The 20,150-nt window shown below is 34.4% G+C and overlaps 1 protein-coding gene and 1 pseudogene across 12 annotated transcripts in view; one reads left to right on the top strand and one right to left on the bottom strand.

Annotated features, from left to right (window-relative positions):
- LOC105300614 (vacuolar protein sorting-associated protein 13B-like) overlaps positions 1-20,150 on the bottom strand; it is a 361,156-nt gene that overhangs the window by 311,349 nt on the left and 29,657 nt on the right. For all 12 annotated transcript variants that reach the window (XR_002783438.1, XR_002783439.1, XM_023538219.1 and 9 more), the window contains one exon: positions 7,029-7,149. Coding sequence is in view for 10 of the 12 variants with exons in the window: in XM_023538219.1 (XP_023393987.1) it covers positions 7,029-7,149 (121 nt within the window). In the remaining 2 variants the exon portion in view is untranslated. The remainder of the gene's footprint in view (positions 1-7,028; positions 7,150-20,150) is intronic.
- LOC111747241 lies at positions 17,368-17,489 on the top strand (annotated as a pseudogene).

The raw sequence follows: 20,150 nt of genomic DNA, 5'->3' as shown, positions 1-20,150 counted from the left end.
TCACTCCATATTTAGTGACTCCCTGGAAGTATATTTGTTCAAATGACTAACCTAACAGTCATCCAGATCTATTCCACGAGCATGTGAAAATGCGAAGTCACACTGGGGATAAGAACCTACAAGACGTCATATTAACTAGCTCTTTTAGTCTGTTATTAGTCAACCTTTCCAGAAATTCCTATCATTACCTACCTCTCTCCCCACCCAAAAGCCCCATTCTTCCAAACACACATACATATGCCCACAGGGCCAGACAAAACACTATGAATCTTGACTGACTTTGCTCATGTTCTTCCTTCTGTTTGGAATACCCTGTCTATTCTCCCTTCTTGCACAGGCCCAGAATAAATGTTCCCTCTCCTATATCCTCTTCTCCAATGCCCCCACCCAACACATCTACATTAAGGAGGCTGTCTCTACCATTTTTCCTGGACTTACGTTACAATTGCCATTTGTATATGTTTATGTATACTTACTTTGTCTGTTAAACTATGAAATCCTAAAAGTCAAAAATTATATCGTATTTATTTCTCTGATATTCTTAAATTGATTGATATGTTCAAATAATTTTGATTACAAAGAAATAACATCTGCAATTAGTTTATCCTAATGTGGTCACTGGGAAGTGAAGCTGCTCAAGTCAAAAATATCATGATTGATGACTTACATTACCTAAAAACATCTTAGTCAAGTTTTTGGTGTAAAATTTATTTGGGGGTTATGCAGAATCATATAGGCAGGCAATTTATGCTTAATTGGCTAAAGGGAAAGAAAGCTATTTCTAATGTTCCTGCCTTTTTGGAAGGTCGAAATTATTTCAAACTAATATTTCTTTTTAAAGGCTAAGGAAAGAATAGGATTCTTTATTGTCAATGCTATAGTTCAATAACATGAATTTAAAAAGCATCCAACAGATCTGGTAACTAGAAGATAACGTAGGGCAGTTACTGTAAGAGCTAAAGAAAATAGCTGTGAGTTGAGGATACTCACTACCAGTATTACTATTTAAGGTGATCACAGAAGTTCTGAACAACTAAATAAGGTTTAAAAAGAGAAATAAGTATAAGTATTGACAAGGACACAAAATTATCATTACATGAAGATGACTATATATTTATACAGAAAATCCAAAAGATGCAACTGAAAAATATTGAATACTGATCAGCTAACAAAATGTAAAACTAGCTTTCCTATATAACAAAATGATGAAGAGAACAAAATGGTGAACAATAGTAATCTCAATTAGCAATAAAATACATAACAGCATTTTTCATCTATAAAGTTTCAAATAAATATTTTTTAATAATAAAAACAGCACGGGACTGAAATTGTGCTTAGACAAAAGTACTATCCGCAAACTTTTCACAGGATAATTTGGCCATACACCCCAAAGCTTTAAAATTCCTCATAAACTTTGATTCAATAAATTGGTAAGAATTTCTCTTAATAAACAGAGGTGTGCGCAAAGATTTACTTACTAGTATGTTTGTTAAGGCATTTTACAAAACTGAAAATGAAAAATAACCTAAATATCTAACAAAAAGTACTGGTTAAATAAACTACGGAAGAGGAGAGACCAGGCAAAATGGTGTAGATGATAGTAGCTTTGTTCATCCTCTCTTGGGACCAAATCAGAGTTGTGACAAAAACACAGAGTAAATAGCAAGCAGAATCACCAGGGGTCTAGATGAACAGAAGCCCTACAACTAGGGAGAGAAATAAGAAATCACTCTACAATGGTATAAGGTAGGAGGGGGCGAAGAAGCAAGGCTGCCAGGTCCCGAGTGGCTGAGTACAACAGAGGCTGCAACAGTGGCAGCTGACAGCTGCAGACGTCTCTTAAAAAGGTCGTGTCCACGACCAGGCTTTCATAGTTACGGACTCACTCATTGTAAGCACAAACACCAGGTCGGCTGATCGGGCTGTACCAGAGACTTACAGCGGGGTGGTGAGTTGTCAGAGTGAGGGCCGGAGGCAAGGCTTTCTCTCAGAAAGAAGTGCAGTTGGTATCCATTGTTCCTCTGTTGAGCCCTCCCCACTCCCAGTGTGCTGACGCAGGGCAGCCACAGCTGAGATGTCATCAAACTGGATAACAGAGGTCGCTCCATCCAGAGGATTCCCTGAAACTCCGCCTCCACCAACTTGCAAACCCATCCAAGCCAAATGCAGGTGTGTCCCTGGCAAGTCCAGTGCCCCTAGCTGAGCAACTGGCCTCAGTTTCTGGCATGGTTTCTTGAGGCGGCTGTAAGCACAGCATCTGTGGATTGCCTAATGAATTTTAACAGGTGACCCCTAAGGGACACAGGCTGGGGATAAACCTGGCCTGCAGCTGAACCCCTCTTGGGATTATGCCGCTAGACATCTACTACACAAAGCCACACTAATAAGACCAAAAGACTTAGGAGCTTTGCTTAATACATAGAAGCAGACACAGAAAAGCAGACAAAATGGGCGGACAATGAAGCAGAAACCACATGAGAGAAAAGAACAGAGATCCAGAAATAATGGAGTCAAGCAATCTAACAGATACAGAGTTCAAAATACTAGTTATAAAATGCTCAATTAACTTATGAGAAGTGTAGCTGAACTCAGTGAGAACTTTAACAAAAAGATAAAAATCATAAAATAGGAAACGGAAATTTAAAAAAAGAACCAGGCAGAAATGAAGAAAAAATTATCTGAGATGAAGAATATATCAGAGGGAATTAACAGAATGGATGAAGAAGAGGATTGAACCACCAATATAGAGGTTGGGGAAGCCAAGGACACTCAATCAGAATGGCAAGAAAAAAGAAGCCAAGCCTATAATAGTAATTTAAGGAGTCTTTGGGGCACAATTAACTGTAAAAACATCCATGTAATAGGGGTACCTGAAAGAGGAGGGGGAGAACAAGAAGTTGAAAAGCTATTTGAAGAAATAATGATGGAAAACTTCCCTCATCTGGTGAAGGAAATAGACATACAACCCCAGGAAGCTCAGAGAATCCCAAAAACCAGGAATTCAAAGAGGCCCATACCAAGACACATTACAATTAAAATGCCAAAGGTTAAATACAAAGAGGGAATCTTAAAAGTAACAAGAGAAAAGCAGTTAGTTACCTACAAGGGAGCACTCTTAAGACTGGAAGCTGATTTCTCAAAAGAAACCATATAGGATAGAGGGCTTGGCACAAAATATTCAACGTGATGAAAACCCAGGATCTACAACCAAGAATACTTTATCCCGCAAAGCTATCATTTAGAGTTGAAAGACGGATTAAGAGCCACCCAGACAAAAATAAGCTAAAGGAATTATCACTACCAAGCCACTATTACAGGAAATGTTGAAGAGACTTCTTTAAGAAGAAAAAACATGTATCAAAATCATGAATAAAAATGGTAATAACATAACTACATATCTATCAACGAGTATCCCAAATGGAAAAGAATTAAGTGCTCCAACCAAAGAATTGGGTAGCTGAATGAATAAGAAAACGAGACCTCTAAATATGCTGCCTACAAAAGATTCACTTCAGATTAAAAGACACACACAGACTAAAAGGAAGTGGATGGAAAAAGATATTGCCTTGATGGACCTAGAAGGTATTGCACTGAATGAAATAAGTCAGATAGAGAAAGACAAGTATTGCATGATTTCACATACACGTGGAATCTAAAGAACAAAATAAATAACAGTAACAACAAAAACAGAAACAAACTCATAAATACAGAGAATACTTTGAGGGCTACTAGAGGGAGGTTGGGGAGAAGGATTGAGGAGAACAGTGAAAAAGGGCAATGGGATTAAGAAATACAAAAAGTTACAAAATAATCCTGGAGATATAAAGTGTAGCATAAGGAAAATAGTCAAAATGTTGTAATACAAATGCAAGGGGGAAGAGGAGTACTAGACTTAGTGGGGTGATCACTTGGGCTCTAATCATTATGCTGTACAACTGAAACTAATATATTATTGTATACCAACTATAATTGAAAAAAACTCATGGAATTGTATGATGTAAATATGAGCAACTAATTGTCTATTATATTTCAATAAAGCTAGGGGAAAAAAGCAAAAAAATAAAAATAAATTATGGAAGAGCTATACAATGGAATACATGCTAATGATTAAAATAACAATATAAAAAATATTAATGTTCTAGAAACATGTTCGTAACATTAACCTAAAAATGCAAGTTATAAAAGAAAATGTATGTGTGCACATGTGCGCGTGTACACACACACACATGCAGTCTCTAAAAGGTTGGAAATCAAAATGTTAATAGGCTCCAGTTCTGGATAAGATAATCACATTCTACTCTATCTTTCCCAGTGAATAAAACCATAAAACCTGGAAAGCGTGTATGGAGCAGCTATTTCAAGACTGTCAAAAGTAAACAGTACACATGAGAGAGGAAACAGAATGAAAACCAGAGTTCACAAAGATAAAACAAATAATAAAAATGGTATGGGTAAATTCAAACATATCATTAATTACACTCCATTTTAATTGTATTGTGATCATATAGGATGGTCAGTATGATAGTTAGTCTTTGAAATTTGTTGACTTCCTTTTTGACCACGTCTTTTTCTATGTCTGTAGATATCCAATATGTGCATCAAAAGAATGTATACTGTCTACCTGCTGAGTGCAGTTTTATATGTGTCTACTAAAACAATATTAAAATAATGTTAATAATGATATTCAAAGATCTAGTTTTGGGGTTTTTTTGTTGGCTCGATCTAGTGCATTTCAAAGTTAAGTTGTCAGGTACATAGTCATTTTTGGAGGGGAGGAGAATAGTACCTTTTTTTATAATAAAGTATCTCTATTATGTATGTCCATTAATGCTTCTGCCTTAGTTTTAATTTTGCCTGAGTTTTATGCTACAAATACAGATTTATTTTTGGATAGTACATGTTTGTTATACCATTTCTCATCCTTTTATTTTCAATTTTTCTTGCCTCTCTGTTTTACCTATGTGTTTTGGAAGCCACACACACCTGCACATAATCACTCCTTTTTAAGTGTTTCTTAGTGTTTCTCTTTGCTTTCACTTTGCACTGTAGTTAGTTTACAAATATACTCCTAGATACTAAGCAATTAATTCTTTGACGACAAAGATAGCCTTCAATTAGATACCCTAGCATACTCTCATTTACATAACAATAAAGATTTAGAGAATGGAACAGCCTGTCTCCACCATAAAATATTTTTAAATTCAATCTAAAAGAACAAAATAAAGGCTCTCCAATTATCATCTTTTCTGTAATAAATGAAATATAAACACTAGATATCTTAAAGGTTATTTAAAAAATAATAGTTTGAAGCATAACCTACTTTGAAGCCATTTTAGAGAAAAGCCAAAGGCTATAAATACACTTCAGAGAGCACAGAACTGAATCATCAAGGTATCTAGCTTAGAAGTAGTCTCCTTTTACAGAGAGATAATGTACAGAGAATATTGAGGAAAGAATGAATGAGTGAATGAACCAACCTTAAATTCTGTCTCTAAATAAGAATTGTCATATCTTAAAAGATATGCTAAGCCCAAAATTCAAAACAGTTATTATTAGCAGTAATTGAAGGTCCTGGCCTACATCATTAACTGAAAGAAAATGTTTGTATTTCAAATAGGTTATATTCAAACTCTTTTGACTCCTCTCCCAGTAAGAATACATTATTACCTAGCACAGGCATACACATATGCAAAAGTTTCTTGAAATATTACCAACCTTTACTACATGCCATATGCTATCAGGTTTTCTATTTTACACCACATATTTTTTAAATTCCTGCCATGACCTCCTATATTACTTTCATAATGCACTATCTGGTCAGGATACATAATCTGAAAAAGACTACTCTAGATATTAAGCATAGAAATTGCAAAGAAAATATTAGATATTGACTCATATTCTTTTTCTATTATAGTCACCAATCCTTCAAGGGTATAGAACAAACAACTATTGGCAACACCAAAACTGTTCTTAATAAGCACCTCTGGATCTATGTAAATGTTCAAACTCAAAAACTATAACCACAGATTCTGGAAGAAATAACTTTGCCCTAGAAAATGTTAAGTGCAAGAACTCATCTCTATAATCAAAGAACATTAATATGGTTTCTGGGCAGGATAAGGTTACCAGAAATGAGTCCTCAAATAACCATATGAATTAACCTTTAAATAAAACGATTTACCATTATCCAACCGGATTCTCAAAGTATCCCTTTTTTTTTCCTTCAGCAAGATTAAGTTTAACTGTTCTGTCTCCCAGTAATTGCTCAACAAATTATTTGACGGAGGAGGGCTATAAAATGGTGTACCTAACTCCAGCATCTTGAAGGTAAAGCAAATAGTGCCAGAAGATTATCAAAAAATAAACAGATTAAAACCAGCAGAAAGCCTACAAACCTTTGGTGCAGAGAATAAATGTATAGCAATGTCACCTTCACCTCAGAAAAAAAGAAATGGCTGATAAATAAAATCAGAAGAGAAGTGACTGATAAACAGCTCCTAACTGTAAAAATGCAGCAATGAGCTTTAGCCACAAAGCTAACATGTAACGATCACTGATTTTTTACCCATTAAATATTTATCAAGGAACTTTTATGTATGTCACTACTGTTCCAGGAAAATAAAAATTTCAAGAAAAAGATGGTCTCTTCCAGTTACAAAATTATGTGATTCTGTTGTGAATTTGATAGTTTCCAGAAACTGAGAACAATCTAGTATCTTTCCTCTGTTTATCAAGAAGCAAGGGGAACAAAGAGACTATGAGTGGGAAATCAGAGGCAAGGTTTTGCTTGGAGAGGATATGAGAGAGAAACTTTAGGAACAACCTGCTGCAAAACAGATCAAAATCTGAATGAAAGACACCTGTGAGGGCTCTGGACTCAATCTGTTCTGAATTCATGCAGCAAATGCATATGCACATACAGTGTAAATATTTTATGGCACTAAAGAATACTGAAAGTGTACATTACACAAAGGACTATGACGATTTAACAACTGATATATGGCTTCATCAATCCCATTAGAAATTACCTGGTGGTAAATCAGGATCTGTGGGAGCAGCCTGCTGAATTCTTCGAGGTTTTACTGATGATTTTGTGTTCTCAGTAGTACTACGGTTGGTAGAATTAGAACCACAGCTTTCATGGTCATCCTATATTCATTTTAAAGAAAGAGGCAAATAAGAACAGTAAGCCCTTTGGAAAACAAAAATTTTTATTCAATACCACACTAAGAATGAAATAATAATAAAAGATGAATCTTTTACAAAATATTATGGCATCAAATACTAGTGATATATTAGCAAAAGAAAAAATTTGTTAGAAACTTCAATACAATCAAAAAAGTAAAAGATTTGCTATCATAAACAGTGAAAATTTCACATGGACTTATATTCATTTTAAGTTAAGGCAAAACAACTTCACTATTCAATCTTTACAATGAAATCTTCTGTTATTTGGGGAGATGTTATACTCTCTAAATACTAAAAGACTACTACTGTGAATAAAACTTTACTGTAATTACTTTTAGTTCAACTTACATCCTTAAAAGTGTCTGCAGTCACACACTTCTGCACAATGTTAACATTAAAAGCAGACTATTAATTTTTGAAACATATGGTTGTCTCAAAAGCCCAGAAGTAAAACATGTTCATTAAAGAGATGTGAAAAAGTTCCAAGTGAACTGCCAAAACTAGCATAATTATGAAAATATTTAACACTAAAACCATCTGAAATCACATACTGTATATAGATTATAGTGATGTCATAGTAAACATTCCAGCCAAAATGCACTAAAACTACTGCAGTCCAATAAATCTGGCATGCAGAAGATGACAAACATTTTAAAGCAAAAGAAAGAACAAGTTATTTTTATTTTTGAAAAATGATTAACAGGAAAAAAGGGTAAAGTACACCAGTTAAAGTTTCAAATAGTTAAGAAAAAAAAAAGTAAATTAGGCTTCCCTACAAACTGCACATTTTTATTATTCAAAAGAAAAACTAAATAGCCTTATTTGTTCAAACAAAATTTATAATAAACCTGAAATTTTAGTGTGCTTTAAAAATGAACATTAATAATTGTACTCATAATAATATATACTATGAAACAAACATTACAAAATGTGAAAACATTTCTTAACCATGGTTAGAAAATCATGGTTATATGCACAGTATAATTAGAAAATAACTCTTTTGATAATCTGAACTTGTTTTCATTTCAATTACATTTTAATTGTATCAATTGCAAGTCAGCTTCCATTTAATCCTGACCCAACTAAATTAAATTAAAAAATAAAGCAAAATGAGAATTATAATACTTACTATTAAAACTGGAATTACTTCCATCTTTAGTTTGAGCTCATCTGCTTTTAACCAGTATGCATCATTTTGGACTATTACACATTTTACTTCATTGAAAGTCTCTAATTCTAATAAAAGAAACTCTGTTCTCCAATATACTAGCTAAAATGTTTTGAGATAATTTTTAACCCCAAACACATTACAGTTATATCTTTCTTATTTAGGTTGCAATTTTTCCAAAATGTCTGGTAAGTATATTTCATGGCAAAAGAATGTTTTCTCTTGGGGACCACATAGCTATTTCTGAAAACACTGCCCTTTGCTCCTCATGAAACAAGCAAGAATGTCATTTCCTTACAAAAGTTCCTAAGAGAGGGAAAATGTGGCAAACACTGTATGTAAACAGATCCATTACTTTCATACTGACAGATCATGGGATCATGTACCACCATATTTTTCACCTTAGCCCTCATAGGTCTGGTCACTTAAAACTTGAAAACCATCGACTCCTAGATTCACAATTTTATGAGTAAGACTAAGGACAAAACTTAAAACAGGTGAATGAATCATTCCGAGTCCTTGTTTAAAAGCAGACAGAGGTTAAAATGCAGGAAAAGAGCTGAAGGAGAAACTAAAAGGTAGAACTAAGAAGTGATATGTTTTATGTTTTTCCATCTTGTGGCATCAAGATGGCAATCAGAAAAAGACCAAGGCTCACCTGGCAGCTCTGGTCACCAAAAGCTTCTGAAACAGAGTGTGAGAACGTAGGATATGAACTGCTACAAAGCTCTTAGGGACATTCACCTCTATCCTCTCCAGTAGCAAGTACAGTGCCAATTATCAGATACAATAAAGAATGTTTAGTAACACTGTATTTTGGAGAGTCAGAGCCAAATAAAGTCACCAAAGCAGAAGTATACACTTGGAGAACACAGAGAGGGCCAGGGAAAACACATACACTTGTTTTCATGATAAAAATGGGCATCTCTGCCTCACCTCTACCCTCACAGTAATATCAATAAACTTTAGTCAGTAAAAAAATGCCAAGTACACTTAAGGAGGAATGTGCACGCCCCCCAATTTCTTCACACATCAACTTTAGCCCACGGGGCTGCTTCCACTTCTCTCCAATCAAGAGTGAGGATAAGGGTTATAATAGGCTGGGGAAGAAGAGAGCTGACACTTTCTTGAATTTTTTTACTTGAACCTCTCAAAAGGAGGACCAGCTAACCTGACAGGCCAAAACTGAACATTCATTAGGCTATACTTTAATAATGAAAAAGATCACTGTACTAACTGTAAACACCTGTGTGGTGGGGCCTTTCTATCTCTGAGATCTATGCTACTTGGTAACAGGACCAGAGCCATTTTCCCCAGATGATGCAATCATTAGCCATCTCTCTTCTGGCTTCTTTGCACACACACAGCCACCGCCCCAGGCAGAGAAAAATCAAACTATGCCAGTTAACAGCAACATGTTAGGGAAAATTTGTTCTTTATTATGCCTATGACATCCCTTTCCTTCGTATCAGTAGGTGTACATCATATTGCCAACTTCTCTTCCTTCCCTCTTTTTAAACAACTAGATTGAAGTAGTTAGATCCACTCTTAGATTTGGAAGGTGAAATAGGCTGAAATTAAGGGCAAAAGTACAAAAGTATGTACTCTGGCCTAAGCCACATTCTGTCATCTAATTTTTAGCATGATTCACTAGAGAGAATTGAGTGCTTGAATGGACTAATAAAACTATAATTCGTTTTCTTATATATAACTTCTCTCAACAAGGAATACCTGATCAAAGAAAAGTATGTGTTAGGCAGTTTGAAATAAAATAAGTGGTATAAATAGGTGGTACCCTTATCCATGTACTTCACATACCCACTTGAGAAATAATACATGCATAAAAAGATTAAGAGCAATTTAAGCTAGTCAACAATAATATATGTCACGAAGAAACAACAGTGACATTGTTGAACACTTATCTGTGCCAGGCCTCAAGTATTTTAAGGATAAGGAAATTAGGGCTTAAGAGGTTCCAAGGCCAAAAAGACAGGAAATGGGAGAACTGGGATGACCTAAAAGCCTTTTCTGTAACCACTAAGCTTGAAAGAAAAACAGGAAAGCAAGGAGAAAGGAACAGAGGAAGAAAGGCAAGGAGGGAAGAAACAGAGACAAAAGGAAAAAAACTTTTTATTTATGGCACTTCCAACATGTCACCTACTGCTAACAATCACATTATATTCATATCTCTTAATAACACTATTCTCTGTGCAAGGGTAGCCCCCTTTAAATATGAGGAAACTAAAGCATAAAGAGATTCATGTAAACAGTTTAAAATTGCATTAAATGGCATAATTTTAACATTTCTCTATTGCCATCCCTGAAAAAAGGCCACCTAAACAATACAGTACTAAATACTGCATATTCTGAGAAAGAAATGAGCTTGAGCAGTCAGAAAAACATTTCAAAGCACAAGAGGTTTAAAAAGACTGTGCCCTGAAGGAAAAACAAGGGGCGGGGACAGGGGTTTGAACAAAGAAAAGTAGGAGGGAAGAAAGCACGTGTCTTATTAAAAAAAGAATAAGCAAGTATATAGAGAGCAATGAAATACTAAGCTATAAAAAGAAGCTAGAGCAAATGGTCTCCATCATGAATATCATTCCAAGAAATGTAAGCTTTATTCTAAATATTGGTGAGCAAATAAAACTTTTAAGTAGGAAACTAATAGATGAAGTACTTCATTCAGGATAAAGAATCTGCTGGTTATGTGACAGAAATGAAAAGCAAAGATACCAACAATTGATAGATTATTATAGAAGTTTGGAAATTAAATGAGGTAACTATGAGAATTTTTTTAATGCTAGCACCTCAAATTCAACAAGTTTAAAACACAACTCATGGACTCTTCAACTGACTGTTCCTTTTCCCTTAACCCCATTCCCTGGAAAAAAAAAAAAAAAATCCTCTGTCCTTTACATCCCAATTCAGTCAATGACACAACCAGCTTCTCAGTCTCCTAATAAAGCAAAATATGCTCTTTATAGCTGCTCTAACTTTGCAAAACGACACTAATGAGCTTCAAAAATTTCAGGGTAGAAAGAGAGATACCTATCCATGAAGCAAATAGGATGACACTGTTCTCTAAGCTCCAGACTATGCGGGGATTAACCAAATGATTTTTTAAATCTGAATTTTAAAGTAAAATAGTAGATTTATTTTAGATAATGTGGCATGTCTGAGGAAGGCACATCATACCAATATATATGGCCACAAAGGAACTGAACATGTACTAGTAAAGATCAAATCAGCAATCAGAGTTAGATAAAGATTTGAGACTAGTTCAAATAGAAGTGATAAGGATTTATGTTTCTGAAAATACAGCAGACTAGATAATTGGAAACATTGGCGGGGGGCGGGAGAGGGGGAGTGTGATGCTAACAATAAAGTGAAAATAGAAAATTTTAGCTAGGCTCAAAGCAGTGTATCAGACTAAAGAAGAGATATCACTATGCTCAAGATGCAAAAGCTAGCAGAGGCAGGTGAGAAGTATAAAGACTCAAAATGGTCCATGTAAGGCAAGAGATCGTTACAAGTCTCAACTCTTGAAATCAGTAATACAGTGAAACTCCCAACTCTTGAAAGGAGGCCAAAAAGAGCTGCTGCCAGCTGCTGCCTGGACATAGCATAAAGCTGCCTGGCAAGGAAGTCAGAAGGAAGCAAATCTCGCAAATATTGAGACAAGTAACTCTATATCAACCAGTATCAACATTGCAGGAGCCCTGAATTGCCAAAATAAGACTTGGTTCTAGACTAGAGACCAGAGGAAGTAACTGTAAAGCTACCACACAAGAAGGGATGAGCAAAGATGGATCTGAAAGAAAAGATGGTGAAATAGACAGTGAGCCCCCTATTCAAAATAACCTGCAAACAACTATTCTAAAGAATACAAAGAAAATTAATGTAGGCAAAGAAATCAATGAAATTCAATCACAATAAAATTAATCTTCTAGAATAGCCTTAAAAGATTTTAAATGTAATAGGATCCACACAGAAAGATATGACCAATACCTATATATACACATATGACATGTAAAGAAAGTAGAGACTGTCCCATCTACAGTATTACCATTTATTATAGAACTACAGTAATTTAAATAAATAAATCAATGGAAAAGAGCTCAGAAACAAAGCCAGATATATATGAATATTTGAAATATGACAGAGGTGGCATTATAAATCAGTAGGGAAGAGAGATCATTCAGATGGTACAGGAAGAACTGGTTAATCATATACCTGCCTCACACTACACATAAAAACTAACAAACACACATACATACACAAATATATATATTCTAATAATTTAATTTCTAATCATTCATTATTAATGTTTCCTTCATATCTCTAAAGAAAATTACTCCATTTATTTAAGGGCTTAAGTTATTTGGGTATGACTTAATCAAGGTTATCTGGTAATAAAACGCTAAATACTTTACTTTTCTAAATTATTTATTTCTACATAAAGATAATATAATAAACTATCAAGAAAAGACAATATGATATTTTTTTATTTTAGACTTTTAATTTTAATAGAATTAAATTATTAAAACAAAGATATGCAAACTTTTTCTATAAAGGGCCAGACAATAAATATTTAAGGCTTGCAAGCCGTATAGATTCCATCTCAACTACTCAGTTCTGCCACTGAAACATGAAAGCAGCCATAAAAAACACCTTTATTAACAAAAATAGGCAGCAGGCCCACAGACCATCATTTGATGACTCCTGCTTTAAACCATAAATTTTAATGAAAATGTACAAGATAAACAATAATTCAACCTGAAATTGCTTTGTAATCCCATGTTTCCAATATTTAAGGCAAAAAAAATCAAGCCACAGATATATCTAAATTATGCAGGAATCTAAAACAACTAGGGGGAAAATTTATCTAATTTCTAATAGAAGAGTAAAGGTTCAAAAAGAGAAAGGAAAGCAAGTGTAAGGAAATAAGCTGTGGGTAAAGGGGATCAAATATATGGTAGCTTAAGGAAACTGGACTTTGGGTGGTAATCACACAATAGAATATATAGATGTCATATTATAATGTACACCTGAAAATTATACAATTGTATTAACCAATGTACCCCAATAAACTTAATTTAAAAAACAATAATAAAAAAATAAATAAAATAAAAATTTTTTAATAAGTAGAAAGAGTACAATCTAAAATAACAAAATATATAGTATAGTAAATACATAAACCAGTAACGGTCATTTATTAGTACATAATTATATATGCTATACTTTTATACAACTGGTAGGCAGTAGGTTTTTTATACCAGCATCACCACAAATACATAATGCATTATGCCACAACATAACTAGGCAACAGTAATTTTTCAACTCCATTATCTTATGGGATCACCATACGTAATTGACCAAAACGTCATTATGTGGTACATGACTATATTATATTCTTATCTATTAAAAAATTAAACCATATATAAACTCTTTTTCAGAGCATATATTATTTAACAGCTTTTGTCTAATTTGATAATAAGAAAAGAATAATTATTTTGTTTCTTAAAGGTGTATCCAATCTCTCATTGGCTTTCCTTTGATACGTATGAAAATCTTCTATTAATGTGAACCACTTAATAGATAGAACTCTAAATAAAATTTCCCCCATTTTTATCATTGCCATTTGTATTATAAACATTAGAATAGTTTATTTCTAGTCAAAAATGTTATTTCCTATCTTCTTTATAAAACAAATGAATTTTAGAAGCAAATAATACTTCTACTAAATAAGATAATAAAGTCGAGAAGGAGATCTAACTTGGGGGGATGTCTACATTTAGACTAGTTGAGGCATGCAGTAAGACATGCCAGGAAAACAGTGCACTGTTGAAGAATGCTGAACTCTCCCTGAAGTCCAGGCCCACAACTAAGGAGTACTGATCAACAAGAGCACCTCTGTGTATTCAGATACACAAAATAATCAACATCAAACAAGATTCACTCCGTAAAATTATTCTCTTTGGACAACATGCGCAAATTTAATTCTTCACCAAAAAAATAATAAATCTAAGTATTACAGTATTTATCATCATCTCGAACTAAAAAACAAATACTAGCAATAGTAACAGATCACTACAGAAGTTTGAAAGAGTAGTTCTATTAGAGAGATGAGAAGCTAGATTACAGTTGGTAAAGAAAAAGTGGGTATTGGGTAAATTGAGAAAGGAAAAGATTCCATTAAGTCCAAACATAAATAAGGGCTTGAAGATAGTGAAGTAAAATGAAGGTGGTACACAGTAAAGAAAAGCATCTACCATATTAAGGATACTGTGCACAGTGCAGTGCAGGAGATAAAAGCTGATAGGAGTGGAAAAAGAAAATAATCCTCAACTGCAGAATACTGATTATTTAAAGGGGAATATTTTCTTTTAAATAAACAAATATAAGTCTTACATTGTAAAATACTCTGAGTAAATATTACTGGTACAAACAATTCAAGAACCTTTACATTCCTTGTTCATAATTGTCACAAAAATCCTGTAAGTTATTGTCATTCTCATTTAGCAAATGAGGAATATAAAGCTCATCTGGATAAATAGCCTATCTAAAGTGAAAATTTTTAACAATATTTGAAAGTTTGTTAGAAAAGTGTTGAAAGAGTAAAGAAAAGGAAGTGTAAAAATAAATAAAGAAAACTCCATTTAAAAAGGAGTCAAGAACCCTTGAAGGAAGAGCTTTCACGCATGTACCACTCCTACATAACCAACAAGGAGAAGAAAGATAAGAATTATTTTGACAAGAGAGAACATTTTTCATCTCCTGCTTTTAAGGAAAAAAAGATCTCTCCCTGCCTCGAGAACAATGCAATAACCACCATAGCAGCCAATAAGAAACCACCCATAACACGAAAACTCGTTCTTCTCCGATGATATAAAGCCCTAGCAATAAGCAGATAAGCAGGAATTACCTTAAAGGTTAAGTCCAAAAATCAAGACTTAATTTTTAAGCAAAGAAAGTAGCAAAGTCTTTTCAAACAAACAAAAGCTATAAAAATTTGTAGCAAGATGAAATGGACTGCAAAAAAATATTAAAGAAAGTTCTTCGAAATGAAGTAAAATGCTACTAGATGAAAAGTTCACTCTACATAAAGGAATGAAGAATGACAAAAATAACTCCGTGAGTAAATACAAAGACACTTGGTTTTAAATTTTTTTAGAAATTGACTGTTCAAAGCAAATCATATTAATAGTAATAACAACAATATATTATGGATTTGCAGCATGTATAGCACAACATTATAACAACATTAGCACAAATTATGGCAGGGGATAAGAAGCATTCTGTTGTGAGCATTCAAAAGAATATATTATCTATGAAGTACTATGTTACTTGAAATTAGACGATGATGAGTTAAACATGCATATAGTCAACCCAAAATCACCATTAAAAAAAACTAAATAAAGAGGTATAGGAAGGAGGTGAAAGGAAATATGGCGGAGTGAGAGACATCCCTATATCTCTCCCCTTGAAACAATAAGCTGAACATCTAAAACTCAACGAAAAACACCCAAACTGTATGCCAGCACATCTGAGAGTGGGATGTGCACATATGAGCTACCACAGGTCAGAACTCCAGGTGTCGGGCGGTGGACTGGGAGAAATAAAGAAGCTGCCTCTCACAACCACCAGAGTTCCCTGTAGAAGGAGGGAGAGGGAAGGAGCAGCAAGTTCCTGCAGCTAGTTCCCCAAACAGCCCTGCCTGGGAACGCTGCAGGGTCTAGTCACAAGGGCAGAAAGCAGAGAAGTGGGACAGGACCACAGAAAAACAACAGTTGATTTTTACTGGCCCTGGTTGCAAAACCAAGGGGAGCCACAGCCCCCAACTCCCAACCCAGACGGCCCCACACCCTGCCCTCATACCCTCTGAGAACGATCACACAGAGCCCAGGGGAATCTGAGCAAATGCTGCAGAGACTATTACTAACAATGACAGAAACTGAAACTGAGTGTAACAAACGTGATTAAAATATCTACAAGAAAATTTAAAAAGTGTTATAAAGACTTTATATAAAGCAGGGATCCAAGAGGCTTAGACACTACCTAATGAAAACCAAAAGAAAAGCACCTTCTTTTTAACAGGCTAAAGAGAGATCTTTATATAATAGATCTTCTTCTGGAAAAACAATAGAATACATTTCCATCACTACCCAGGTGGAGAAATCGTCCATTAAACACCACGAACAACCAAGGTGACAAGGCATCTCAGAAAGAAAAAGAAAAATTTCCAGAAAATAAGCTTACGGACATAGAAATATGAGATTTAAATGACAGAGAATTCAGGATGGTACTTCTAAAATAACTCAGTGAGTTCCAAAACTACTCTTATCAACAATTTCAGGAATTGAAAAAACACCTAGATGAGCAGAGCAAGGAGACAGAAACTCTCAAAACAAAAAAAAAAAACAAACAAACAAATAGAACTTTTGGAGATGAACACACTGTAAGAGTTGAAAAATAAAACAGCAAGCTTGTGAAATATAATTGACCAAATGGAGGAAAGGATCAGTGATAACAAACACAGAAATCTAGAAATAAATCAGAAGGAAGACGAGAGAAACCGAAGAATGAAAAATACTGGAAGAGAAATTCAAGAACTAGCTGATACCATCAGGATAGAAAACATAAGAATAATGGACATTATCAAAGATGAGGAAAAGGAGCAGAGACTAGAAGGCATTTTCAGACATAGAGTTGATGAGAATTTCTCAAAGCAAAGGAATGAGCAGGAATTTGGAATTCAAGAAGTCAAACAGAACATCCAATTATCTCAACTCGAAAAGACCTTCACCAAGACACAATGCATTAAAGATATAAAAAATCAACGACAAAGACAATTCTCACAGCAGCCAGGGAGAAGAAAACAGTAACATATAAAGGAAAACCCATTAGATTATCCTCAGACTTCTCAGCGCAAACCTTATAAGCCAGAAAGGAATGAAATCAAATATTTAAACTATTAAGAGAAAGGAACTACTAGCTTAGAACAATGTATTCACTACGGCCATGCTACCCTCCTAAACAAGCCCGATCTCATCTGATCTCGGAAGCGAAGCAAGGTTGGGCCTGATTAATACTTGGATGGGAGATCACCAAGGAAGACCAGGTGCTGTAGGTGTAAAAAAAAATAAATAAAAAGATAAGGGAATGTAAGCTGACAAGGTCCTTGCAATCTGTGAGGTCAACCAAGAGTTGCCTCACCTCTAAATAAATAAATACATACATACATAAATAAATAAATAAGCAGATAGATAAATAAATAAATAGATAAATAAATATAAATAATAATGTATCCAGCTAAGCTCTCCTTTAGATACGAAAAAGAAATTAAGACTTTTCCAGACATACAAAAATTGAGGGAATTCTCCACTACAAGGCCTGCACTACAGGAAATACTAAAAGGGGACAGCTCACCTAAGACAAAATGACAAAACAAAAAACAAAAAAAAAAAAACACAATTAGGAGGAAAGTGACTATCAGGCAAATAGAAGCAGCAGAATGCAACCCTCATTAAGAACAGGGTATTACAAGCTTAAATAATAAGAAGAGAATCTTTCTAACAAGATAGTAACGAACGTTCAGCATGCATAGGAACAAAATTAGACAACAATAACTAAAAAGGGGAGGATTCAAAGATTCAAATTCGCAAAGGGGAATGGCAATAAGGCATGCGCAGAAGAAAATGAACGACTATGTATATAACTATCCTTTACATATTCATAATGGCAACCACATGCCAAAGATTCAGAACTGTTGTATATAACATAAAACAAGAAGAACTAGAGGCAAAACCCACAAAACTCAACCAAAATAAAGAAACAGAAGCACAAGGACAAGAAAGAAATGGAAACACCGAGCTACCAGAAAGGAAAACATAAAATTGCTATAAGAAGACCTCATATTTCAATAATCGCCCTAAATGTAAATGGATTGAACTCACCAATAAAAAGGCACAGAGTTGCAGAATGGATCAAAAAACAAAACCCAACCATATGCTGCCTCCAGGAGACACATCTCAGCTCCAAAGACAAATACAGACTCAGAGTGAAAGGGTGGAAAATGATATCTCAAGCAAATGACATTCAGAGAAAAGCGGAAGTAGCAGTACTAATAGATAAAATAGACTTCGAAATAAAAAAGGTAAAGAAGGATATTGAGGGACACTTCATAATGATAAAGGGAATCATAAACCAAGAAGACATAACACTCAGTAATATCTATGCTCCCAATCAGGGAGCCCCAAAATATGTAAAGCAATTACTAACAGAACTAAAGGCAGAAACAGACCAAAACACTATCGAAGTAGGGAACCTAAATACCCCACTGTCAGATATGGACAGATCTTCCAAACAGAAAATCATTAAGGAAATAACATCCTTAAATGACACATTACACCAACTGGACATAATTGACACAAACAGAGCCTTCCATCACAAAACAGCTGCTTATACATTCTTCTCTAGTGCACATGGAACATTCTCAAGAATCGACCACATACTGGGACACAGAGATAGCCTCAACAAATATAAGAAGGTTGAAATCATACCAACCACATTCTCTGATCATAATGCTTTGAAACTAGAGATCAACTGCAGAAAGAAAGCAGGAAGAAATACAAATACATAGAGATTAAACAACATGTTACTAAAGGATAACTGGGTCAGAGAAGAAATAAAAAGATCAAGAGATACATAGAAACAAATGATGATAGTACAACATATGGAAACTTCTGGGACAGGGCAAAAGTGGAAATAAGAGGAAAGTTCATATCATTACAGGCCTATCTCCAAAAACAAGAACAAGCCCAAATAAACAACCTAATGCTTCATCTAAAAACACTAGAAAAAGAAGATCAAATGAAGCCTAAAGTCAGCAGAAAGAAAGAAATAATCAAAATTAGAGCAGAAACAAATGAAACTGAAAACAAAACAAAACAAAAAAAAAGATAGAAAAAAATAAATAAAACAGAGCTGGTTCTTTGAGAAGGTTAATAAAATTGACAACTCCCTGGCTAGACTCACTAAAGAAAAAAGAGAAAGGACACAAATAAACAAAATCAGGAATGAAAGAAGGGCATTTTACAACTGACATCGCAGAAATACAAAGGATCATACAAGAATACTATGGAAAAGTATATAACACCAAATTTAATAACCTAGAAGAAATGGACCAGTATTTAGAGAAATACAACCTTCCTAGACTGAATCAAGAAGAACTGGAAAATCTAAATAGACTGATCAGCAGTATGGAAATTGAAACAATAATCAAAAACCTACCAAAAAGTAAAAGTCTAGGACCAGATGGCTTCACCAGTGAATTGTAACAAGCATTCAAAGAAGATTTAATACCTATTCTCCTCAAACTCTTCCAAAAAATCGAAGAGGAGGCCATATTTCCCAACACACTTTATGAAACCAATATTACTCTGATACCAAAACCTGGTAAAGATAACATAAAAAAATGAAAACTACTGACCAATATTTCTCATGAACACAGATGCAAAAATCCTAAATAAGAATCTAGCGAACTGAATGCAGCAACATATTAAAAAGATTATACACTACAATCAAGTGGGCTTCATCCCAGAGACAAAGAGATGGTTCAACATATGCAAATCGATTAATGTGATACACCACATAAACAAATTGAAAAATAAGAATCATATGAGCATATCAATAGATGCAGAAAAAGCCTTCAACAAGATACAGCATCCATTTATGATCAAAACACTTAACAAAATCGGTATAGAAGAAAAGCACCTGAACCTAATAAAGGCCA

Source organism: Pteropus vampyrus, unplaced genomic scaffold (assembly GCF_000151845.1).
Source record: "Pteropus vampyrus isolate Shadow unplaced genomic scaffold, Pvam_2.0 Scaffold215, whole genome shotgun sequence".
NCBI classification, from domain to species: Eukaryota; Metazoa; Chordata; class Mammalia; order Chiroptera; family Pteropodidae; genus Pteropus; species Pteropus vampyrus.
The sequence above is the reverse complement of the archived record's forward strand: the minus strand, read 5'-3'. Positions and strand labels throughout refer to the sequence as shown.